The 26,394-nt window shown below is 47.7% G+C and overlaps 1 protein-coding gene across 2 annotated transcripts in view; it reads right to left on the bottom strand.

The window, feature by feature from the left end:
* Window positions 1–26,394, bottom strand: part of NMNAT2 (nicotinamide nucleotide adenylyltransferase 2) — a 182,378-nt gene that overhangs the window by 29,479 nt on the left and 126,505 nt on the right. For both annotated transcript variants that reach the window (XM_003815625.5, XM_034942161.3), the window contains exons 2-8: window positions 16,231–16,319; window positions 15,315–15,382; window positions 12,653–12,731; window positions 9,189–9,315; window positions 7,239–7,319; window positions 6,510–6,554; window positions 1,070–1,146 (exon numbers count right to left, since the gene is read on the bottom strand). In XM_003815625.5, coding sequence (XP_003815673.1) covers window positions 1,070–1,146; window positions 6,510–6,554; window positions 7,239–7,319; window positions 9,189–9,315; window positions 12,653–12,731; window positions 15,315–15,382; window positions 16,231–16,319 — 566 coding nt within the window. The remainder of the gene's footprint in view (window positions 1–1,069; window positions 1,147–6,509; window positions 6,555–7,238; window positions 7,320–9,188; window positions 9,316–12,652; window positions 12,732–15,314; window positions 15,383–16,230; window positions 16,320–26,394) is intronic.

Below are 26,394 nucleotides of genomic sequence, written 5' to 3'. Positions count from 1 at the left end.
CCACTGCACTCCAGCCTGGGTGACAGAGTGACTCCGTCTAAAAAAAAAAAAAAAAAAAAAAAAAGGAATATATATTTTGTCATGAGCTGTGTTGGAGTAGAACTTGAATCTTGAGCCTGACCCTGTCCTGCCTCTGTCCTGCCTCTCTCTCTGTCCAGAGACACATAAATGTACATGAACATATTTCATATGTGTATGTCATGCCACCTATTACTTGGGGGCAAAGACTGTATAGTACAACGTTTCTTTAAAATCTCAGAATCCTGTAGATAACATTCTATAGATTTTACAGATTAAAAACAAACAAACAAACAAAAAAACTGAGGCAGGTCCAGAGTCACACAGCAAGTTAATCAAAAAGCACTACATTTAGAATTGCTGCCTTGGAAATTCAATGTGCATAGAGCTATGGGGTTGGGAGCTAGCATTAGCTCAGGCTACCAGATGAATGAATTAATGAAGGAATAAGAATGAACGTATGTGTGAAGAGTGAGTAATTTATGGGTGAGCTGGTTTGAGATCATCACAGTCAGATCTGGCAACAAAAGGTGTCACTGAGCTCCTAAGTGGTGTAAGTTTAACCTCCTGGTTCCCTCAATGCCAAGTCAATTGCCAAGGATCCTGCTGACCTCTTGCCATGAACTTCTCCCCTCTGGACCAATTTTCTCTTTTTGAGGGGATTCCAGGGTGGTATTTACCACCTCTTCAAAAGGAATCAAAGGAAAACAAAACACACAATAATCTCAAAAGGGCAAAGATTTTTTTTTCTCCCTTCCTTCTCCCCACCGGCAACACATGCATACCCCAGCACTATTTGGTGCTAGATACTGTATGACTCAGCTTGCTTTTTTCCCAGGGGCTTTACTGGAGCAAGCTTGAGGAGGAGTAAGTGTAAAAATGCAGTAGGAGATAAAGCTTGGGGGTAGGTGAGAATTTTCTACCATAGTGATGTGAACGGACTGCCCTCTTAGGAGCTCAGAAAAAGTGAAGACAGGAGGCCAAAATCAAATGCACACTTCCCATCCCTCCCAGTCCCAGCTGGGTGCCGGGCAATAACCTTGCTACTCACATCTGCCTCGTTCCAGAGCCCTGGGATGCAGAAGGACTCCAGCAGGTCACTACCACACAGCAGCAGGATCCGCAGCTCTGAGGAAGGGGAGCAAAGTTTGCAAAGGGAGTAAGTGGTGGCCCGGGAAGCATTCGACCCTCAGCCTTCTTCCCCTGGTGAATACATAACTCTCCCACCTTTGGGGATGTGGGGCCCAGTTATCCCAGGTGCCTCTGCCCCTGAGTGTGTGCAGAGCAGAAACCCCTGCTCACCTCTTCTTCGGGCTCATTTCCAGACCACCCTCATCCCCTGTGGGAGGAATTACTCATGCAAGGAGAGTAGAGCATAGAGGGTGATCGACTGCCCTGGCTTTCCCAGGACATAGATCTTTCAGGGCTAAGCCAGGATGGTTCATTTTTGTAACTGTGGCTGAGCCAGCTACGCATCTTGTCTAAGGTCCGAGGTACTCTCTCTTGCTCCCTGTCAAGCTCAAACGCCAACAGAGTTTGGATTCTCTGCTACTGTGCATTGTCTGGAGTTTGTCTCCCTGACATGGGAGGGGGTGTGAGGGGACATTGAGTATACCTTGAGGTAGCTGAGTGTATAAAATGTGTCACATGGCCACTGTCCCCAGCAAAGGGCTTGAGAAGCAAGGCTGAGGCCCCTCCCAGTGCCTATAGTTTTCCTGGCACCCAGGCGCACTTCCTGCTTGTCAGTTGTTTTTCTTCCCTCATTAAGCTCACTCTGAATTATCCCAGTGAGGCCCATTGTTGTTTAAAACAGGCAGCAAACTGACTCACTTATTAAAACTGAGCAGTGGGGAACAACATTCTGAGAACACCGTGAGGAGAGTCCTCACCCAGAATGTGGCTCAGGGTGGAGCACAGCGTGGCTCCCAGGCGTTCCAGGCCCTCTCATCAAGAGGCCGAGGCTGTTGGGCATCTTGTCTGAAACAGTGAGGCAGGTCTGCACTGAGGGCACCACCAGCCTTCCAGAGACAGCTGCCAGCACAGGCCCTGGGGCCCTGAGGCCCAGGCGAGAGACAGAGAAGCTGCGGGCAGCCCTGCCTGCCTTAGACCCTGTGGCTAGTTCTGGGACCTGACGAAGGCTTTCAGGTGGTAAGCTGTCCCCTGCTGTGGAATGAGTCTCTAGGTGGGACTCCTGAAGCAGGGGGGAGGCTACTGGGCCAATGGTGGGCAATGCCAGCATCTCATGGTCCCAGGGTCAGGGCAGCCTTCCCACGTAAGGGAGCCCCACTGAGGACTGGATTGTAACTATGAAATATTCCTGCATCCTGTCTTCTCTCCTCTCTAACATACCTTAGTCTAATGATCTGTTTGTGTGCAGGGATTTTCCTTTATCTTTACAGCCCCAGGGTCTGGCAGAGTCACTGGCATACAGTAGGTGCTCAGGCATGTTGAATGGGTAAGGCAACAGATGAGCTGACAACAGAGATCCTGCAGGCTGCCTTCCGGGCAATCTGGGAGGGCTGTGGTGACTATCGTGGCCTCTGCTCTTGCAACGTGGGGTCACTGGGGAGAATGTTTGCCTGAGTCAGTGGCGCCTCTGCATTGCGCCATAGGATTTCTGGCCCAACTCCCCAACTGTGGAGAGGAACCACGCTTGGTATTGCTGACAGGAGCCAGACTGGGCTTATTTCTGGGATTCTGTTGTTCCTCAGGCCCACTTGGAACCACCCAGGGTTCTAGATCAGTTCTCTGTTGAAAGGGCACGTCTCTGTAATTCTGACTGCCTATAAATTCAGTTAGATCAAGCTTGTCCAACCCACAGCACATAGGCCACATGTGGCCCAGGGTGGCTTTGAATGCAGTCTAACATAAATTCATAAGCTTCCTTTTTTTTTTTTCTTTTTTTGGAGACAGAGTCTCCCTCTGTCACCCAGGCTGGAGTGCAGTGACACGATCTTGGCTCACTGCACCTCCGCCTTTCAGGTTCAAGCAATTCTCTTGCCTCAGCCTCCCAAGTAGCTGGGATTACAGGTGCCTGCCACCACACCTGGCTAAGTTTTGTATTTTTAGTAGAGAGGGGGTTTCACCATGTTGGCCAGGCAGGTCTCAAACTCCTGACCTCAAGTGATCTGCCCACCATGGCCTCCCAAAGTGCTGGAATTACAGGCATGAGCCACTACACTCGGCATGTAAACTTTCTTAAAACATTATGAGATTTTTTTTGGCGACTTTTTTTTTTTTTTTTTTTTTGCTCATCAGCTATTGTTAGTATTAGTGTATTTTTTTTTTGTTTGTTTTTTTTGAGATGGAGTTTTGCTCTTGTTGCCCAGGCTGGAGTGCAATGGCGTGATCTCCGGCTCACCACAACCTCCGCCTCCTGGGTTCAAGCAATTCTCCTGCCTCAGCCTCCTGAGCAGCTGGGATTACAGGCATGTGCCACCACACCGGCTAATTTTGTATTTTTAGTAGAGACGGGGTTTCTCCATGTTGGTCAGGGTGGTCTTGAACTCCCAACCTCAGGTGACCCGCCGGCCTCGGCCTCCCAAAGTGCTGGGATTATAGGCTTGAGCCACCGCGCCCAGCCTAGTGTTAGTGTATTTTATGTGTGGTCCAAGATAATTCTTCCTCTTCCAATGTTGCCCAGGGAAGCCAAAAGATTGGACAGCCCTGAATTAGATGGTCATGTCAACAGGGAATGTGCTGGCCCTCAGCTTTCTCTCATCAGTGGTTCTCAACCGAGGGCAATTTTTGCAATTGCCAGGGGACATTGGGCAATGTCTGGACATTTTTGGATGTCAGGACTGGAGGGGGAGGGTGGCATGCTACTGGCATCTAGTGGGTGGAGGCTAGGAGTGCTGCTAAACATCCTACAATGCACAGGGAAGGCTCCCTCCCCAACACATCTGTTCCCAAATGTCAATTAGTGCCAAGGTTAAAAATCCCTGCTTACAGCCATGAAAATAAATCTCTTTCCTATTCCCAAGCCAGGGACACACTATCCCAACCAAATATAATATGGGACTTTTATTTTTTAAGCCAAAGCACAAAGAGTTCAAGAGTACGGTCTCTGCCACCTTTTCTTGCAGGACCAGTGCAAACATTTAAGTCAGACAAGCGGCCCCAGCAGGGCTTGAGATCCCACATGTGGCCACTGGAGGGCAGCAGTGACTTCTCCCAGTTTGTCCTATGAGGCTAAGGCAAGTTTCCAGCCCAACAGCCTGTGGCCTAGGGCAGCCCTGGAGGAGCAGTCAGCTGTTAGAAGCATGTAAATAGGGTCAACAGATGCTAATGGAGCTAGGAGAAAATGGCTTTTCCTCCTCATTTAGTGTGCAAGGAAATACCAAAAAGGGGACATGTGAGCCCCAGCGCCTCACACAGCGCAGGAGTCGGGAGGCAGCGAGTTCCCTTCCAGCTCCTCTGGGCTGGCCTCCTTCCCCGGGTCACCCTGATCCAGGGCCACTAGCCAGAATGCACACTCTCTGTCCACACTCCCCTCCCAGGAATCCGGGCTATGTGAAGCCCGGGCCCTGCAGCCCATCCCAGTTTCCACTGCATGCAGCCACCACCTGGACCATGCCAGGACCTGAGCCCAACCTAACAGCTGTGGCTGCTGAGCTGTCCTTTCTCGGAACCTAAGTGTTCTCCATTCTCTACCCCACACTGTCCTTTCTCCATCACATGCAGGTAGACCCTCCCTCTCAGCGAGCACAGGGGATGTGGAAGGGGACAGGCAGAGCCTCAGGGAAGCCAGAGGTGAGAGGTCACTCCCCAGCAGCATTTTTGGTCCCTGGCGGCTGGCTCACCATAACTCCAGAACTGCTATGGAGCAAGAAGAGTAAGCAGAGGCCCCTGCCCCTCCCGAGGTAGCCGTGAGCTAATGGAAGTGAACACAGCAGTACGCTGTGCAATACTGATCACCACTGTCCTCTCCTGGAGGGGACTCCTTGAGTCAGGATGAGGAGTGCCTGATCCACCTGCCCCAGGCGCTGGGAAGGCAAGCAAGGCCATGGCTCAAGCTTGCCACAATACATTTCTGGACTAAGGAAAGAGAAATACGTTGGAATACAATGAGAAGTCCTAAGGCTGAGCTCTGCTGGCCAAGCTCTGCGTGGGAAGGCAGCAGGTGGTGACCAGGCTGGAACTGCAGGGAAGTGGAGTGCAGGAGCTTTCAGCCCAGCCCAGGCACCTTCCCTCCCATCCTTGCCTGTTGGGTGTTCTGGGTCTGGAGAACCTAGAGCCAAATGCTCCTGCCTGTTTTGGGGAGCAACCAGGAAGGCGGGTGCTCCTTCCTGTGGCCTTCAGAGAGTGACTTGCTGGTCAATAAAGGATATTAAAATTAGTAAAATAATCAAGAAGTGAGGAGTTTTGAGTATTCATTCCTTTTGTTTTTAATTAAATTTAATTTTAAGTTAATATAACTTAATTTTTAGTAATGGCTCTATTTAAAACTGGTTCACAAAATTCCTGAAAACTTTACAAATGGTTGTAGGAAACCAACTGAGCCAATTCAGGGACACCACTGCACCTCAGATGAGAGGATGAGACCCAGAGAAGCCCCTTGAAATGACATCACATCTGCCGGGTCTGTGTGAACCAAGTGCTCAGGACAAACCCTGCCTCTCAGGATTGCAGTGGGAGCCCTGACTTCCAGTCCTTGGACAGAAAAGTACCAGGAAGGGATGCTTGGAGGATCTTTTCAGCTGGAAGTTGAAGATTGAGGGTGTGGACACCAGGCTGCCTTGCCCTAGAGCTCCAGGCATTCCTGATGTCACTGACCCTTCTTGTCCCCTGGTACCTGTGCCAGCTCCAGCTCTATTCTGGTGTCTCCCTGCCCTTTCCTCAGCTTCAGACACCTGCATCTCCCACCATTCTGAAACCCTGGGAAGATTTCAGTGTTCCTATCTGCTTCTCAATTTGCTTGTAGGGGTCATCAACTCCTTCCCACCCTGACAACTGTGTAACCGCCCTCCACCGGCTCGGGCCCGCCCTGGCCTGCTCTGGTATTGGGTTGGGCAGGCAGCCCTCACACAGACAGTGAAGTGCCTTAGCCTCTGCCCAAGGCTGCAAGGGAGGTGTGGAGGTGGCTTTCAGTCCCCTCTCTGTTTCTTCATCTACAAGCACTGAATGAGGAAGGCGGGGGTGCTCTTCTGCCTCATTTGTGTGCAGTGTCTGTGCCCAAAAGAAGGGTCTTTCCAGCTGGTGCCAAAGCTCAACTTTCATGTTTTTTAGAGGAGGGAGGGGAGGCTCTGAAGGAAAAATCACCAAACGATCCAGTTCTATCTCTTGGGAGTTGGCTGGAGTCCAGTTAAGAGATGTTAAAGGGAGCTAACTACAAATGCAATCTTAGCCTGGGAACGATCCCTCTTCCGAGAGGAGACCCTGCTGCAAAACAGTCCCTGGGTTTTCAAGCCTCTCTGCTCCCCATGTTGCCTGTTGTGAAGGCAGGGGGCTCCAAATGTCCCCATTTTCCGCACTTTCGCAGTCCCACTCACCAATCTCTTCATACCGCATCACCGTGCCCAGATTGGCATTCTCATCTAAGGAGGAAAGAAGGAAGGTAGGGCATTAGGGAACAGGCTTCCTGGTACCCAACACACAGTCTGCCTGAGGGCCTCAGCAGGAATTATTGGGATGGGGTGGGGTGGGTGCAAGTAGGGGTGTGGTGTGCCACCCCGCACAAGTGACACCTGAGGAGGGTGAATGGAGAGCAGTCAGGCATAAAACGGACAGGAAGCTCTCCTCCCCCTCCAGGAGCAGCACTTCACATTGCTGGGACTTTCAGAATGAGACAGCCTGGCTGGGGAGCCAATGCCGAACATACACATGCTCATGCTGAGCGCCTTCTGTTTCTGTGTTTGAGGGAGGCTGGCCACAAGAGCAACATCCTTACAACCTAGGGAGATGGCTTTCTGGGTCACAAGAGGTGGCTGGCTCTCCTTAGGGATTACCTGGTTTAAAGAACAAGCACACTGGGGGTGCAGAACTTTTTCACATGGTGGAATGTAGCAAGTGCCCGCAGGAAGATGTGAAAGACTGAGTCTTCGATGTGCCCTTGTGTGTGCAACGCCCGTGTGGGGGGATACGTTGTGCACAAGTACGCACACACACAATCATGGGAATTTGCGGTGGGGGGAATGTGCTTGAGGATCTTTGCTGAAGGAATGAAGGGAGGAGAGAAAGAAAAGAGACAGGACTGGGAATCAAGTTCCTTGGTTCCTCACCTACAAAGGTGAAACGCTCCACCGGCGGGCGGACACAGCAGATCCGGCTGAGGCTTTCTCCCACCTTCCCCAAGATCTTGGCTATGGGAGAGAGCAAGACAGACAGGGACAGAGGGGGAGAGAACCACTCACAACTGGCACTCATGTCAGCCCGGCATTGGGGCCGCTGTAAACATCAGGGTGCATGGACAGGGCAGGAGTGGGGAGCAGGAGGTAGCAGGAGGGTAGAGAGAAAGAACAGAAATATGACAGCACAAATTCTTTCTTCTCACTCACAGTCTGAGGCACACACATTGTGAGCCCTAGACTGGAAGCCATTTTCTGGTTATGTTTATTTCATTGTTGAAAACTTGGAAAATATAGAAGAGGGAAAATATAAAGAGGAAAACTTAATGCACCCATAATCCCACCCCAAGAGATAACTCCTGCCAACCTGTTGGCATGTTATTTATTTTCTTTCATGTTTTAAATGTGTATTATGCAGGTATGTCTACATAAAGTGGATCAGATTTTCCATTTAAAGGGCATATAGGCTGCTGGCTTCTTTCATTTTCTATATCATGAACATTTCTTCCCCAGGTTTGTCCCAAGCCTATCTTTAGCTGCTCCTCCCACTGGGCAGCTACACCCACATCCAAGGAGACTCAGCAAAGTACATGCTTGGAACCATTTCTGCTGGGCTAAGGCGTTCCTTCCCATGCAGATGGTCTTCAGAATCATCAGACATCCTATTTGGCTGAGAGGGATCTGGTTTTCAATTATCCCTCTGGGCTCCAATCCAGAAAAATTTTCTGAGCCCCCCACATGTAGCTGTATGCAAACTGTGAAATTCTGACTCTTCTTTGTGAATTACCCTGTTTATAATAGACCAATAATATAATAGCTTATGGTCTCCAGGCTTGAAAAGTAATATCAGAATCTGTCTCTTGGAGTTGGCTTGAAAGAAAATTTTAGAGCATGGACCTGGGATCCTGACAGTACTGAATATGAATTCTAGCTCTTCTACTTTTGAGCTGTGTGACAAATCAGCAAATCACTTTTCTTCTCTGAATCTGTATTCTATTTGAAATGAGAACATAATGTCTATATCACAGTATTACTGCATTAAATAAGAACGCAGGTAAAGCACGAGCATCATTTGGGCACATAGTCCTAGGTTTGGGGTACGTGTTGGTGCTCTCTGTCACTGGATTGATGGCTAAGAGTGTGGGGATTCTGGGTGCAGACCGCCTGGGTGTGACTCATGGCCCTGCTTCTTCCTCACTGTGTGACCTTTGGCAAGATCCTCAACCTCCCTAGAAGAGGCAGAGAAAAATGCTCCATTTTGTATATTCAATTCCCAGTTAACACAATTATTTCTCAAAATTTATGTATTTTTTTGAGACAGGGTCTCACTCTGTCTCCCAGGCTGGAGTACAGTGGCACAGTCCCCCAGTCCCTGCAACCTCCTCCTCCTGGGCTGAAGAGATCCTCCCACCTCAGCCTTCTGAGTAGCTGGGACTACAGGTGTGTGCCACCATGCCCAGTTAATTTTTGTTATTGTTATTATTATTATTATTTGGTACAGGTAGGGTTTCGTCATGTTGCCCAGGCTGCTCTCAAACTCCTGGGCTCAAGCCATCCACCCACCTCAGCCTCCCAAAGTGCTGGGATTACAGGCATGAGCCACCAGGCCTGGCCCTACGTTTATATTTAAATGCAGGAGAAGAGTGCACACCACCACCTGCCTCTCTCTGATTGTGACTGGTTTGCTCTTATGCTCAGTATTCAGGGTCCTCAAAGTATTGTCTCTGGACTAGCAGCATCAGCAGCACCTTATTAAAAATACAAGTCCTCCTTCCCCTCTCAGACCTACTGAATCAAGTTCTGGGTGGATCCCAGCAGTCACTAATTTAACAAGCCCTCCACATGATTCTGAGGTCTGAGAATCACACATCAGTGTTCCCCTACCTGCAGTGGGCTTGGTGGCCACGTTGCTGTTCTGGTAAATGGGCTGGGGGGTCTCATTTTGTGGCTGTCCGATCACAGGTGTCATGGAAGGTGTGTTGACATTGGAGAGGATGCAGCCAGTCACCCTCTAGGGAGAGAGAGAAGAGTGTTATTAGTCACGTGACTTTGAGAATCGTTTCAAAGTTATCTCCAAGTGGTCAACTGCTTGTCCATCATGGAGAGGCCACCCAGAGCTGAGGAAGAGCCCTGGGGATGGGTTCTAGACCCAGCTGCATCACGTGGTCACTAGGCTGGCAGGAGCAGCTCAGTGGGAGAAGCATGAGATGTGTTATAATGGGTCCTGGGTCCAAATTTGGGCTCTGCCTCCTTCTAGCTATGTGACCTTGGACAGTTACTTCATCGCTCCTGAACCTCAAATCAGGAGTCTAACCATATACCTGTCTTTTTCAATTGTGGTCGGGTCACACAAGCGAGCATATGCAAAGTGCCTATGGGGTGCCTGACACATGGCAGGAGCTCTGTCAGCAGCAGGCGATGCTGGAACCTTCTGTGTAACATGAATATCTGCCCTCCCCAAATGCTTCATGGGGCTCAAATGAGATCATGTCTGCAAAAGGGCTCTGTAAGCTTGGGAAAGGTCATACAAACACAAGGCACGATCACCACCTGCGGCCTCTTCGGGCCAGAGCTGTCAGTAACACAGCCAAGCAAGAGGGAGAGTGGTGCCAGGCAGCACAGGATGTGTTTGTGCTGCGGGAAGCAGGGTGGGTGGGTTCTGAGCACTCTCTCGCCTGCTCAGTGTGAATACACATGACAGAGCCAAGTGGAAATTCTGTGTGTATTATCTATTGTCCTGAGTTATCTGCCAGGCTACTCCTCACCAGTGCTGCAGAAAACACAGAGCTGATAAGGCAGCATTCCTCACAGCTGACCCAGAAGCAACCCCACTGGGCCAAGGTGATGGGGAGAGTAGCTGTTGGGCAACAGAGAAACAAAGGACGAATTCCCAATCTGTTTAGGTTCACAGGGGCCACTGCTTATTCAAGGTTTCTTCGTTTCCAAAAGCCAGCTGCCTGGGTACCCACCACCCACTCCTGCACGCTACCCTTTCTGGATTTGGGTTCTGCTGCCAGGGGACCCCCAGGCCCAAGGCTGGGGTGATCTTCTGGGCACCTCTTCCACAGGCCATCTTGTGGGCAGAGCAGTGTACGAGTCCTTCTGAGCCCTAGAAGGGCAGGCATTTGTCTTGTGGGGTAACCTGTCACCTTTGTAAGACTCCTGATAGGAGGAGGTCACATCTGACCACATCTGGGAGCCAGCTGGGGTGGGTACCATGGGATCTTTTCACCTCTTGGTGGGATTCTTCACCCAGCTGTGGCTGGTGGGGTGGAAGGGATGGTCTGCCTCCATTTATTACTTCACCACCAGAAAAGACAACCCTGCATTCCTATTTCCTGATTGGCCTGGTAGCTGAGGAGCTTCTTCCTCTTGCTGCACTGTGGGTCACATTTGACTTGTTCTATCTCTGAGAAGTAGAAAATGGCTGGCTGCATTCCCCGATCCTGCCCTCGTCAGCCCCCATGGGCTCCTGCATTCTCAGAGGCCTTGACATTGGAGAGTTGTCCCAAGTCACCTGTTAAGTCATGCATCTATCTCTGCGGCAGGTCTACTCTCCATGCCGGGAACACCTGCCTCATGCTTGCTAGGTGTTTGAAGGCTGAGAGTTCTTAGGAAGCAGCTCCAAGCTCTTGCTCCAAGGCAGGGGGGCTGGCAGTGACCTACATTCTTTGCCAGCTTCTGCCCATCGCTGCAACAGCTGGGGTTCCTGGCGGAGCTTCTCTGGCCCAGACTTATACCCTGGGCATAAGTAACACAGGGAGAGTTCAGGAAGCCCGGGCATTTAGACAACAAATGATAGCCAGGCTTTCTGGCCAGTATGGCCAGCACTGAGGAATGCCTGCGGGGTCCCCATTCCTCTCTTCTGTCATGGAGCCTGAGGCTTCTGTGTGACCAGAAAGAGCACAGGACTGCAGGAACTCCCCAGGTGACATGTAGTGTGAGAAATAAACTTGTGTGAAGTCACTGAGCTTTTAGGGATGTTTGTCACCACAGCACGTCTTTGCCTATCCTGACTGATACAGTCTTACACAGTGTCTTTTATTACTGCTATTGTGGAGACCAGCACAGAGGAGCAAGTCAGTGTGGCCCCAAGTCAGCCTCCTTTGAAGGGGACCAGAAGGGTCAGGATATGTGAGAAGGGTTCTGAAAGCTGAAGGGAAGGGAAATCAGTTTTCTTCAATTCCGTGGGGAAGAAAACAACAGATGGAGAACAGCCAGCTGGTCCTCTCTACCTCACTTGCCCTTAGCTCCCCAGGACGGAGCAATGAAGCGCCACATCTGTTAAAATAAAGCCTGGCTTTGCAGCTGGTGGAGTGTGGGGTGGTCAGGGGCTGCTCCCCAGGAAGAACGTGGTGACAGGCCCTCTGGCAGCAAGGACACAGATGGGACATGGGCTCTCCCTGTAGGAGGGCAGTGCCAGGTGGACTGCTATCTGGGGCTGCGGAGGGCTCTGCCGCAGAGTCTGTGGAGGCCAGCAGAATTGACTGTTTGTTGTCTTGGTTGGTCAGGCTTCTCGCCATCGGTGGCATTGCTTTTCATCCTGTCACTGTGGAGTGGATGGGTTGTCACTGATCTGGGAAGGGTGCTTTCTGCACACTCTGGGCAGTGCTGCTGGCTGGTATGGAGCCCATTCTAACCTGGCAACTAGCCCTGAAGTCTCTGCAGCCCGGCCACAGGCCCCAGGTCCCAATGGGGAATACAGAAGCTCTCGCCTATCTGTGTTCACCAAACACTCACTGTGTGTGCTCAGATATGTGGACTCCTCTCTGTGATCCCTTTTACCCACTAATAAAACAGGCATCAGACACCGTCTGCCTGTGGGGCTCTTGTGAGGAGGAATGGGTGGGAATGGGGTGCAATGACTGGCAGGTGTGAAGTGCCCCAGCCACAGCAGCCTGTCCTGGAGTAAGGGGGCCAGTGGGGCCCCCACAGGCTGCTTGTACCTCCCTTAAGTGCTTCTCTCTTCTCCTGCCTTTCATTGTCCAGTTTCCTCCTCCCTCACTTTCTGAAGTCCTATCACTGTGGTCTCCTTAATCCCACCTTGAACTTGCTCCCAGCTAATAAAAGCTGCCCACCATACCCAGCAGCAACACCCCAAATGGGAGGTCAAGACAGAGGGTGGAAGACAGGGAACAGACCCTGGTGCTACTCGGGGTTCCTCATTCGTTGTTCTTCATGCTGTTCACAGGCTGGTCTCTCTCACAACCGGCAGGGAAGTAAGAGGCTGAAAGCAGGTCGATAGGCCAGCAGCACCCTCTCCTCTCCCTGCCTGGCTTCTGTGGGTCCAGCCCCTTCCGCCCTTGCACTCTGGTGGTTCACGCATCCCCAGGCTTGGCCCAGCTCACCTTCATGAGGTCCCGGTGGTGTTCCAACACGCTGCAGGTCGTCTGCCAGGTGTCCTGGTAGCACTCCCAAGGGTCCACCCTAACATCATCGGAAAGAAGTTTCCCTTGGTTTCTGTTCTCATATTCTTTCCTTATTGTTACCTTCCAAAAATCATAGCTCAGGAAGCATGGCAGATCTGGCCATACCATGCGCTTAGATCTTGAATCAGATAAAACCTGGGTGTGAAACACTCTTCTGAGCTTCAGTTTCCTCCTCTGTAAAATGAGAGGAGCATGGCATAGGCTTATGAGAAGAGATGCTGGTGCCAGTCTGCCTGGGTTTAATTCCAGCCTCAGCTCTTTGCAACTGTGTGGCTTTGGGAAAGTTATGTGATCTCCCAGTGCCTCACCTTCCCCATCTGTAAAATGGGAATAACAACAGTAACGAGCTTACAGTTTTGTTAGAAAGGCTCGGTAAGTTTTATGTGTACAATGCTCAGTACAGCATCTTGCTCTTATTGTTACCTGCAAAATAAACCCTCCTTTGGACCCTTGAGGATTGTGACAAGGATTAGCTGAGCCAGGCATTTGTCAAGTGGTGGCCCAGGTTATCCTTGCCAGGCTGCAAACCCTCGAGAATCAGTCTTCCCTGCCTCCCTCTGCAGTGAGGTGCCTTGTGGGCATGGAGGTGAGACATGACAGTCAGATGAGAGGGCGCAGACACAACGATGGCCAGCCCCTCCAGGATACTGCTTGTGAAGTAAGCAGGGATCCAGCCCCAGACTGAGGCAGCACTGGGGCTTAATTGCCAACTTAATGATTTTTTTTTAGATGGAGTCTTGGTCTGTCACCCAGGCTGGAGTGCAGTGGCAAGACCTCGGCTCACTGCAACCTCCATCTCCTGGGTTCAAGTGATTCTCCTGCCTCAGCCTCCTGAGTAGCTGAGACTACAGGCACATGCCACCATGCCCAGTTAATTTTTGTATTTTTAGCAGAGATGGGGTTTCACCACGTTGTCCAGGCTGGTCTCAAACTCCTGACTTCAGGTGATCCGCCCACTTTGGCCTCCCAAAGTGCTGGGATTACAAGCATGAGCCCCCGTGCCCTGCCTTGTCAAACATTTTCTTAGCAGTCGTGCATCCCCTTAACACCACCACCCTACCCCACCACCCCACCACATACACATGCCTAAAGTGCCCAGAGATGAGATCCCACTAGCTGAAAACCCTTAGAGAGTCAGCTTGCCATTTGCCGGGACCCTGGCTCCCCCTAGATCCCTAGCCAGGCCCTGTGCCCTGGGAGCGCACCTGTGCCGGAAACAAACACTTCACCTGGCTAAATGGGATCCCAGTGTCAGGCGCCCCACCCCAGCCAACCCCATCTCTAGAGGCAGCTCTTAGACTCCCTAGTGATCTCAATTCTCAGGATTCTGATTTTCCAACTTAGAGCAGCCCAGGGAAGGTGGTAGGCACTCAGTAGATAGTTGTGGAATGCATGAGGGAATTATTCCAGAATCTTCTAAGCACATCCAAGCAGTAACAGTCTCCTGCCCAGTGATTTCCTCACTGGACCCTTATTCAAGGTCCCCAGCATCCCCAGAAGATCGGGAGTTACAATGTTAAGAGGCCTCATTTCTAATCCTTTCTTGCCTACGGATGTATCAATGTATCATTGCTCAAGCCCTTTCATTTCTCTGGGCCTGTTTCTCACCTGAGAAAAAGCAGCTGTCTCTCTACCTAAGCTTTATCTTTAGGGGGATAAGAAAGTCTATAAAGGGCATGTGCTTCTCACACAAATCACTGCGCACAAATAGCAAGGATCACTGCTGAATTATTACTGTGGCTTCCCTTCACTGCTCTCATTCCTGCCCACCCCGCTCTTCCTGGGCAAACTCTCTGCATTCCTCATTCTGAGGTCAGCATCCCGTCACTTCGCCCCTTTCATGGAAACCTCTAGGTGCTGCTTATTTTTCCATAGTGGGGGAAATTACAGCACAAATGGCATGCCATTATTTTTTTAAAACATCATCTTATCATGCAAATTATAACCGTAAGAACTTTGGGGAACATCATTAGCATAATTAGTGGAAGCTTGCTTTAATTACACTGCAAGCTCAGCGGAGGGGGTTGGAGGTGCCTTCCTAGCAGCATGTCTGGCCAGAAAGGCAGTGAGCAGGAAAGCCACCCAGTGGGTGTGATTTGGTGTGGCTGCCCTTAAGGGCAGGCCCGCACCTGTCTCCTGGGGCCAGTGTGGGGCCCTTAGGGAGCCTGAGTTCAGGAATGGGAAATTGTCAAGGTGAGGGAACATTCCCTGAAAGGTAGTGAGGGTTCACGGAAGTTAGTGGGAATGAAAGTGAGAGGCATTTCTGATTTTCTGGTCATGCTTCACCCAAAACCTAGCGATATTTCTGGAAGCTCCAAGAATCATGCCAGGACTCAGAGATGTCAAAGCAGATGAAACATTCAAGCACATTCTTTACATTCATGGGCCTCACAGTTTGGTTCAAAAATAAAGTTATAGGTATCCCTGGAGGTCTACTTATTGCCTCCACAAGGCTAATATCTTGCCCCTGCCTCCCCATCCTTTCAGGATCAAAATTACTGCTGGAACTCTTCTTTTTTCCCCACCCCACTCCCAGTAAGTCTCTGGGCCGCTGCCTCTGGCATCTTCAGGCCAGTCCTACCTGATCCAATCAGAATTCTGGACGGCCAGCTGACACATGATGAGACGGTGCCGGCTTGACACGAGGCCCTGGGAAGCAACAGAGCAATCATTGGGAGACTCCCTCCGTTCCCCACAACATCCTTGGGATAGCAGCCCAAGCCCACCCATTGTTAAAGTGCAGCCATTTTTCAGTGGTGAGAGGGAATGAAGAATGTGACCCCTTTACTTGTCCGTTTGCCACACAGGCAGGCCTGGAATGGTGGTGGGGAAAGGAAACAGATAAAGGGTGTGTGGTATATACCACCCCAACAAGGTCGATAGATGAGCCTCCATTTGCGAAGCAGCCCCTGTGTGCCCTGCAGAGATGAGACTTAACTCAGCAAATGTGGCCTTGTCTTATGGCTCAGTCTGGCTGGTTAGGTGAGTTTCCCCAGAGCCCACCAAGGTGCATCTGTGGGAGAAAGGGGGAATGATGGGTGGAGCTCCTAGATTTGCCGGGACACGTGGCAGGGAGGGATGAGCAGGGATATGAATTTTAAATCAGATTATAAAAGGCATAGGCCGTTTTCTCCTAAAATCCTGAGAAGACTTGCCCAGTGCAGCTCAACCCATAACCAGCTGCCAATCTGGCATCCACCATACCAAGCCACACCCAGTGGGTGTTCCTGCTCCTCTTTCAGTGAGTCCTGACCAGCCCGTAAGTGGCTCTACGGTCATGGACAGCTGGTCTTTCCAGCTACTGCTTCAGCGCCCATCCACTCAGGTCCGACTGTGGTCCTGAGATGGGAAGCAGGATGGACGCATGGACCTGGGCATTTTGTGTTTCCAGGAATCTTAGCAGAGACAGAGCGGGGGCAGTTTTTCTGCCAGGAACTATCAGGCCAGGGATGGGGGGACGGGGATTGAAGAGGAGAGGGGCACAGCAAGGAACCCACCTGTTTTCCATAGGAGTCGTGGACAGGGGAGACAATCCCGCCAATCACAATAAACCTTCCAGTTTTGTGCAGATAATCCCTGGCTCTTTCTAATTAAGAGAAGAAACCCACACATTATAAAGAGGAAAGGCATGGATTAAAGGTGATAATTGAAATCAATACACTCAGAATGCTGGGGTTTATTTCCCATCTCTCTTGCCATTTAAATAGAAAATGTCAACTTTCAAAGCAAACGTTGGTGATTCAAAAGGTTACAGAACCAGATTTCAGCCCCCAAAGCAAAAGGATTTAGAACTCAAGGAGATTCATCCTGTTTTAAAAGTCCTCTGTGGGAGGAGCCAGTGTAGCTCAGAAGGATTTAAAACAAGCGCCTCATTAGCAGCCATTAGAGCTACAGATTGGAATTTACCCCTATTGTCACTTGCAGGAGTTATAACGTGGAGGAGTAGTGTTTAAAAAATAAATAAATAAAAGCCTCCTTATAATATGAAAGATGTGCTGATTGCCTCATCTAATTATTCAGAAGAGAAAAACCACCAAAACAAATTTAAAGGGCCTTGTAGATAATTACAAAGAATTAGCAATCAACCCAGAAGACCACCATCTTAGACTTGGTTGAGACGAAAAATTTGGCCAGATAAAAGCCTTTTATCCTTTGGAAGGTATGCAATATTGCTTTTTCAAATCTATCAGACAAACCCAATTTTATTTTCGCAATAAATTTCGGCAAACAAGGAAGGGACTGAAAAGTCTGGTTCTATCTTACTTCCAAAACAATTCCTTTTAAGAATGTCAACAGGGGCCGGGTGTGGTGGCTCACACCTGTAATCCCAGTACTTTGGGAGGCCGAGGCAGGTGGATCACAAGGTCAGGAGTTCAAGACCAGCCTGGCCAACATGGTGAAATGCTTTTCTACTAAAAATACAAAACTTAGCCAGGCGCAGTGGCAGGCGCCTGTAATCCTAGTTACTTGGGAGACTGAGGCAGGAGAATCGCTTGAACCCGGGCAGCAGAGATTGCAGTGAGCTGAGATCGTGCCACTGCACTCCAGCCTGGGTGACAGAGAGAGACTCCATCTAAAAACAAAACAAAACAAAACAAAACAAAACAAAACAAAAATTGTCAACAGGGCCTGAGCTTATTCCACTGAGGAAAAATCTAGCATGGAGTTTATAGTGAAGGTATTTTTAAGTAGAAGGCGGCCTGGGCAGCAAAGCTGGCTGTGTAGTTTACAAGCAAGTTTTCAGAATTACTTTGCTGGATTTCTTAACACTTGAAAAAAGATCTCACCATATTTGCTTCTTTTTCTTTCTTTCTTTGTTTTTTGAGACAAAGTCTCACGCTGTCACTTAGGCTGCAGTGCAGTGGCGCGATCTTGGCTCACTGCCATCTCTACCTCCTGGGTTCAAGCAATTCTCATGCCTCAGCCTCTCAAGTAGCTGAGATTACAGGCATGAGCCACCATGGTTGGCTAATTTTTGTATTTTTAGTAGAGACGGGTTCCACGTGTCGGCCAGGCTGGCCTCAAACTCCCGGCCTCAAGTGATCTGCCTGCCTTGGCCTCCCAAAATGCAAGGGTTACAGGCATGAGCCACGGCACTTGGCTGCTTCTTTTTCTTTCAATGTGAAATTTCTTAGATTAAAAAAAAAATGAATAGACTATTTTTAACACCGTTTTAGATTTACAGAATAATTGAGCAGATTGTACATAGACTTCCATATATTCAGACCCCTCCCACCTTTTTACCTCCCTTCATGCAGTTTCCCCCATTATATTAATAATTTTGCACTAGTGTGGCACACTTGTTATACTTGACAAATCAATATTAACACATTATTAACTATAGTCAATAGTTTACATGAAGATTTACTCTGTGTTGTAGAGTTCTGTGGGTTTTGACAATTATATCCCTCATTATAGTATCATACCCAGTATTTTCATCCCCTAAAAATTCAGTGTTCCACCCATTCATGCCTCCTCTTTTCCCAAACCCCTGGCAACCACGGTTCTGTTTACTATTTCTATAGATTTGACGTTTCCAAAATGCCATATGGTTGGAATCATACAGTATGTAGCCTCTTTGGACTTGCTGTTTTCACTAAGCAGCATGCATTTAAAGTTCCTCCATGTCTTTTCATGGCTTGATAGCTCATTTCTTTCTTTTTCTTTGAGAGGAAGCTCGCTCTTGTCCCCTAAGCTGGAGTGCAGTGGCGCCATCTCAGCTCACTGCAACCTCCGCCTCCCGGGCTTAAGCGATTCTGCTGCCTCAGCCTCCCAAGTAGTTGGGATTACAGGCGCCTACCACCATGCCCAGCTAATTTTTTGTATTTTTAGTAGAGATGGGGTTTCACTATGTTAGCCAAACTGGTCTCAAACTCCTGACCTCAGGAGATCTGCCTGCCACGGCCTCCCAAAGTGCTGGGATTACAAGCGTGAGCCACCGCGCCCGGCCGGCAGCTCATTTCTTTTAATCACTAAATGATAGTCTATTGTCTGGAAGTACTTCAGTTTATCCATTCATCTACCAAAGAACATCTTTGCTGCTTCCAGTTTTCAGTGATTATAAATAAAGCTGATATGACATTCATGTGCAGGTTTTTGTGAAGACGTAAGTTAGGGAATCTACACAAGGAGCCATATGAATCATATGGTAAGATTATGTTTAGCTTTTTAAGAGGCTGTCAAATTGTCTTCCAAAGTGGTTGTGCCATTTTATATTCCTACCAGGAATGAATGAGACTTTCTGTTGCTCCAAATTCTTACCAGCATTTGGCATTATTTGGATTTTAATAAGTGTGTCACTCTGATAAGTGTGTCACATTTGCTTTTTTTTTTTTGATGGAGTCTAGCTCTGTCGCCCAGGCTGGAGTACAGTGGCACCATCTTGGCTCACTGCAACCTCCGCCTCCTGGGTTCAAGTGATTCTTGTGCCTCAGCCTCATAGGTAGCTGGGATTACAGACGTGCACCACCATACCCAGCTAATTTTTTTATTTTTTAGTAGAGATGGGGTTTCACCATGTTAGCCAGGCTGGTCTTGAACTCCTGACCTCAGGTGATCTGACCACCTCAGCCTCCCAAAGTGCTGGGATTACAGGCATGAGCCACCGCACCCAGCCCCATATTTGCTTTTTAAAAGAGTTGTAGTACTTCACTTGTTTTCAGATCTTATTCTGAGGCCAAATTAAAGGCCTTGCAACAATCTATTCTGATATTTGAAGAAATTGCACAGCTTCTCCCTGTTTCTCTTGGACCTTCACACTCCGGTCCTCTTCGGGGTCATTTCTATCTGGCCCTTGGCAGTCACAGACCCTCCGCTGCAATAAGCCAGAACTTCTTTACTCTCCCTGGCCTCCAAATAGTGCCTTCTAACTCTTCACTTCCCAAGCACTTCATTCAAACCCAGCTCTACCCTACCCCACGTCTAGCATGCCTTCCCTGCCCAACATCCTCCCGCTCTGGACTTATTTCCCGGCCACCTCACTAATCTCACTGTGCATCCAGTGCAGTCCAAGGGACCTGGAAACTGTTTCTGTAAAATGCCTTCTTTGCAAAGTTGTTGTGAGGATCAAATCAAATTACGAAAGTAAAAGTGCATAGCGCTAAGTGGTTTTACTGGAGAATTCCACATAAAGAACTAAAACCAAGTCTACATAAACTCTTCTAGAAAGTAGAAAAGGAAGGAACCCTTTTTTTTTTTGAGACAGAGTTTCGCTCTTGTTGCCCAGGCTGGAGTGCAACGGCGTGATCTCGGCTCAGCGCAACCTCTGCCTCCTGGGTTCAAGCGATTCTCCTGCCTCCGCCTCCCGAGTAGCTGGAATTACAGGGATGTGCCATCATCCCCGGCTAATTTTGTATTTTTAGTAGAGACAAGGTTTCTCCATGTGGTCAGGCTGGTCTTGAACTCCCGACCTCAGGTGATCTGCCCACCTCGGCCTCCTAAAATGCTGGGATTACAGGCGTGAGCCACCATGCCCGGCCTAGGAAAGAACACTTTTCAATTTATTTTATAAAGCCGGTATTACCCTGATATCAAAACCAGGCAAAGATAGTACAAAGAAGAAACTACAGGCCAATATCCTTTATGATTGAATACTCAAAAATCCTTAACAAATGTTAGCAAATAGAATCCAGCTATATATAGAAAGAATTATACACTGTGACTAAGTGGTGTATATTCCAGGGATACAAGGCTGTTTTTTCAGTATTTGAAAAATCATTCAATGTAATCCACCAGCAAGCTAAAGAAAAATCTCATGATCCTATCAATTGATGCAGAAAAAGCGTTTGACAAAATTCAACATTCATTCATGACAAAAACTCTCAGTATAATAGGAATAGAAAGAAACGTCCTCGACTTGACAAAGAGCATCTGCAAAAACCTGCAACTAACATCATACTTAGTGGTGAAAGATTGAATGCTTTCTCCCTAAAATGAAGAACAAGGAAGGAAGTCTGCTCTCATTGCTGTTATTCAACCAGAAGTTCTAGTGCACACCATAAGGCAAGAAAAGGAAATAAAAGGCATACAGATAAAAAAAGGAAAATAAAAAAACCTGTCTCTATTTGTAGATGACTTGATGATCTACCTAGAAATCCCAATAAATTTACAAGGAAACTCCAGCAACTAATAAGTGAGCTCAACAAGGTCATAAGTTACAAGATCAACATAAGAAAATTAATTGTATTTCCATATGCTAGCAACAAACAAGTGGAAATCAAAATAAAAATACAAAGCAAATGTTAATCAATTCAATGAAATACTTAGGTATAAATATAATAAAACATATACAGGGCTTGTATGTTAAAAACTACAAGATGCTGATGACAGAAATCAAAGAAGATCTAAATAAATGTAGAGACCTATGCATTTTAAATCTTAACTGAGAGTCCTTTTCAAGGATGCCTTCAACCCTTTATTCCCATATGCACTGTATCTATGTTGCCTCTGTGAACACAGGAACATATATTTGAATTCAGCGCCACAAAAAGTAGCAGAAGATGCTGACAATCCTGAATTTATTTGGGTGATCATGCTTCTATTGAGTTGGATGGCATAGTCTAGTGGTTAGGAACAACAACAACAACAAAAAGAGACATACTATGTTATGGATTGGAAGATGCAACACAGTCAAGATGCTAATTCTCCCCAAAATGATATGAAATTTAATGTATTTCTTGTCAAAATCACAACAAGATTTGTTAAAGTGTAAATATCAACAGAATTCTAAAATGTGTATGGAAAGTTATAGGAGCTAGAATAGTTCATAGCAGCTTTATTTGTAATAATCAAATACGGGAAACAACCCAAATGTCCTACGATAGGTAAATGGTTAACTAAACTGTGGTACACCCATACCATGGAGTACTACTCAGCAATAAAAAGGAACAAATTGGCTGGGCACCGTGGCTCATGCCTGTAATCCCAGCACTTTGGGAGGCAGAGGTGGGTGGATCACTTGAGGTCAGGAGTTTGAGACCAGCCTGGCCAACCTGGTGAAACCCCGTCTATACTAAAAATACAAAAATTAGCTGGGCATGGTGGGTGGCACACACTTGTAATCCCAGCTACTTGGGAGGCTGAGGTGGGAGGATTGCTTGAACCTGGGAGGTGGAGGTTGCAGTGAGCCGAGATGGCGCCACTGCACTCCAGCCTGGGTGACACAGCGAGACTCTGTCTCAAAAAAAAAAATAAAATAAAATAAGGAACAAATTATTGATATGTGCAAGAATTTGGATGGATCTTTAGTTCATTATTCTGAGTGAAGAAAAGGCAATCTCAAAAGTTTTCTTATTGTATGATTTTATTTATATAACATGGTCAAAAAGTTGTTTAAAAGCCTGGACATTTCAGCTCATGCTTATAATTCCAACATTTTGGGAGGCTGAGGCAGGAGGCTCGCTTGACCTAGCAGTTCATGACCAACATGGGCAACATAGTGAGACCTCTGTCTCTTAAAAAAAAAAAAAAAAAGGTGTTTAAGGTGTTAAGAAGATTAATGCTTTCCAGGGGTTAGGGATGGTGGGTCAGGGAAAGGGGTGGGTATGACTTTAAAGCTGTAGCTTGTGGGAGATCTTTGTGGTAATGGGCTAGTTCTATAGCTTACTTGTGTTGGTTCTGTAAATCTACCCTTTTGATAAGATAACATATAAACTATACATACACCTTATACCAATGTCAATGTTCTCATTTCGATATTCTACTATAGTTAAAGAAAATAGAACTGTTATGGTCTGAATGTCTGTCTCTCCAAAATTCATATGCTGAAATATAATCTCCAACATGTTGCTATTAAGAGATGGGGCCTTTGGGAGGTGACTAGGTCATGAGGGTGGAACCCTCGTGGATGGAATTACAGCCCTTATAAAGAGGCCTGGGGAGCCCATTTGCCCTTCCTCCTTGTGAGGACACATAGAAGGCACCATTTAGGCTGGGCACAGTGGCTCATGACAGTAATCCCAACACTTTGGGAGGCCGAGGTGGGCGTATCATGAGGTCAGGAGTTCGAGACCAGCCCAGCCAATATGGTGAAACCCCGTCTCTACTAAAAATACAAAAATTAGCCAGGCGTGGTGGCACGTGCCTGTAGTCCCAGCTACTTGGGAGGCTGAGGCAGAAGAATCGCTTGAACCCAGGAGACAGAAGTTGCAGTGAGCCGAGATTGCACCACTGTACTCCAGCCTGGGTGACAGAGCCAGACTCTGAGACTCCATCTAAAAAAAAAAAAAAAAAAAAGGCACCATGGCACCATTTATCAGGAACAGGCCTTCACCAGACACCACATCTGCCTGGGCCTTTATCTTGTACTTCCCAGCCTCCAGAACTGTGAGCAATAAATTTATGTTATTTATAAACTACCCAGTCTAAGGTATTTTGTTACAGCAGCCCAAATGGACTAAGTCAGGTTTAACCACTAGGGGAAACTGGGTGAAGAGTACATGGTATCTCTCTGTATTAATCTTGCAACTTCCTGCAAATCTATAGTTATCTCAAAAAAAAGTTTTTGAAATGTTCATGATAAATTATAGAACACTGCAATTTTAAGGCGGTGGTGTGCAAACCCAGGCAGTGGCAAGCAAGCTGGAGGAGTTAGATGCTTCTGAAACTTTATTTCTGTTCATACCTTTCCAGCTTTGCTGCTGTCTAGATTAGAAGATTTTGGTTTGTTACATTGTGGGTTGTGTTGTCTAAAGCTGTGCTTCTTAAACTTTGATGTGCATATGAATCCTCTGGGGGTCTTTTTAGAATATAGATTCTGATTCTATGGGTCTGGGATGGAACCTGAGATCAGAGTCAAGATTGGCATGAGGCTCACGCTTGTAATCCCAGCACTTTGGGAGGCCGAGGCGGGCGGATCACGAGGTCAGGAGATCGAGACCATCCTGGCTAACACGGTGAAACCCCGTCTCTACTAAAAATACAAAAAAATTAGCCGGGCGTGATGGCGGGCGCCTGTAGTCCCAGCTACTTGGGAGGCTGAGGCAGGAGAATGGCATGAACCCGGGAGGCGGAGCTTGCAGTGAGCCGAGATTGCGCCACTGCACTCCCGCCTGGGCCACAGAGCGAGACTCCGTCTCAAAAAAAAAAAAAAAAAAAAAAAAAAAAAAAAAGATTGGCGTGAGATAAGTGGGGCAGGATTGTTTAAGTGCTGAGTCAGATCTCGCCTTTATTTAACATGTTGATATTTTGTTTATCAAGGATTTTTTGCAGTGATTTTGATATTTTAAAACATTGTTTATTTTGATTACTGAGTTTGGGGGCACCTCCTTACATTTTGCACTAGAGGAGGCCATCTCTCACCCTAGTCCCAGGCTTGCCTGAGATTCAGCATTTCTGGCAAGCTCCCAAATGAGACCAAGGCTGCAGGTTTGCAGATTATATTTTAAACAGCAAGCGACTAAAGACAGGTGGAGCAGCCCCTGCCATGTTAGAATACCCACAAAAGAGGCTCTCCTCCCTTCCCCACTCCACCACCATCTCCAACTTGCATGACAAGGGCATTTCTGCACATTGGTAGAAAGCCAGCCCATTGGCAAAGCTGTAGCTATGGCCCTGGAATTTAATTTCATGCCAGGCTTCCCAAAATGAGGTCTATTTTTGTCCATCAGTTCTGCCCCAAAGAAGGAGCCAAATTACTCTAACATTAGACATGCAAGTCAGACCCGCTCTGCATTTGGTCACCATCTTTGCTCCTGTGCTCATGGAGGAGGACTCCATGACCATTGCCACATCCTGTCCTCAGGACCCTGAGGGTCCACTGTGTCTCATGGCTCATTCCAGGCCACTTGGAACCAGGTAAATCTCCCTTCCTTATACCCTGTGCTGGATGCTTGGATGTCCAGCCAAGGACAGACACAACATGAGTGATTTACCCATTAATAAAAATTCATGAGACACACATATCCTCCTGGCTACTCAGTGAACCTGGCTGACATGTGTAATCTACTCCTTCCTTCTAGGGAGTTAATGGAAGAGTGTTTCTTCCACCGTGGTCACAGCATCAACACTAACTCCATTCTTCCTTTTCAGCTGCAATTAGAAATGACCCCTTCTGAATTGTAGTCACAGCTGGAGCTGCCTGTATTTTCCCTGTTTGTAAATTTCCCAAAGATTGTCTGGATTTGTAAACATTCTAAATTTTAGGAAGACCAAGTGCTGGATGATAAAGGAAGAAATCAAGCTTTGAGTGCCTCTTAGAATTCCTGCTTAGGAGTTAAGAAAAAAACTTTAAGGAATCATCCCTGTGGCCTACTAAACTGAGCCTTGAGTGTTCCCTAACAAACATTTAATAAGTGCTTATTATGTTGAAGGCTCTGTCCCAGTCGCTATAAGGGACATAGACAAGTAAAAGACACAATTCCCATCTCCAAGGAGCCCAGGTTTTTGATGCGGGCCACAGCATATACTTTGCTGAAATAATAAGATACCAAAATGAACAGCAGAGACATTAAGTGCTATAGGACTTCAGGGAGGGAGTCATCCCACTGGGACGGGGTGGCCTAGGAAGTCTTCCTAGAACAGATTAGACCTAAGCTAGAATCCAACAGCAGAGAAGAGGAAGGTGTTATTAACTTTGTCTTTTTATTTTCTGTATTTTGATGTTTGACATCTGGGGACTTGCTGACCCTTGAAGGGAGGAATTATCCCTCTAGCCAATTCCTAGAGATAGCAAATAACTGGCCCTTGAGCACACTTTTCAAATGCAAACCAACCAATCCAGACCAACCATGCCCCTAACTACCTTCACTATTGCGCTCTCACACTCAGGGCCACTGTTCCCCTGCCCTAATCTCCCCAGGGCTAGGTACTGAACAACTAGGTATATCCCCTATGCCCCAGAGGCTGCTGAATTTATTTAAACTAGGCAAAGGAGAGCCTGCCTCACCTGTCATTCCCAGAACCACAATCACATCTTTTGCCCTTGTTTCTCCACTCCCTCTGCCTTCTGGCTGACCCTGGAGCCTCTGCCCTTGTTTTCCCCACTCCCTCTGCCTTCTGACTGACCCTGGAGCCTCCTTGCTGGCCCCCTATGACTCAGTGTGCCCCATCCTCTTGGGACCTGTGAGTATAACAACTTTCTTTTCAACAGCAGCCATCTCCTGATCTGTTGGCCTTGTCATACCTAAAAAATAGTAAAACCTCAATTTTAAAACAGAAGGAAGATACTCATTCCAGGGGGACAAAGCGAGGTGAGCAGACGAACTGAGTCAGGAACAAAGTCTCTAAGCCATACTGAAGCCTCCTTTTCTTGGCTTTATTTGTTTGAAAAGCAATGATACCATTTTCATCCACTGTCACCAAGGGAGTCTCACCCTCCCCCACACAGCCTGGAGCAACTTTGCAAAACTGAGGGGAAGAGGCTAGCTGAGAAGAAGGCAGGGAAGAATTAGGCCAAATTAGGAGGGTTTTGAGTGCCAAACCAAGGAATTAACTTACCGACCATTTGTTGGTGATCTGCTCTGTGTTAGGCAAAGTGTTAGGCACTTGGGTCTGTATTTTCTCATGTTAAATTTCACAGCAACTGTGTAAGTTGTTAGATGATATAATCACTATTTTCCAAATAAGGAAGCCAAGGTTCAGAGTCATTAAGCAGTTTTGCCTGAGACCACAGAGACAGGAAGTGGCTTTTGGAATTTGAAGTGGGATTTGAACACAGAATTTTC

The sequence above is a fragment of the Pan paniscus genome, chromosome 1 (genome assembly GCF_029289425.2).
Source record: "Pan paniscus chromosome 1, NHGRI_mPanPan1-v2.0_pri, whole genome shotgun sequence".
Lineage (NCBI taxonomy): Eukaryota > Metazoa > Chordata > Mammalia > Primates > Hominidae > Pan > Pan paniscus.
The sequence above is the reverse complement of the archived record's forward strand: the minus strand, read 5'-3'. Positions and strand labels throughout refer to the sequence as shown.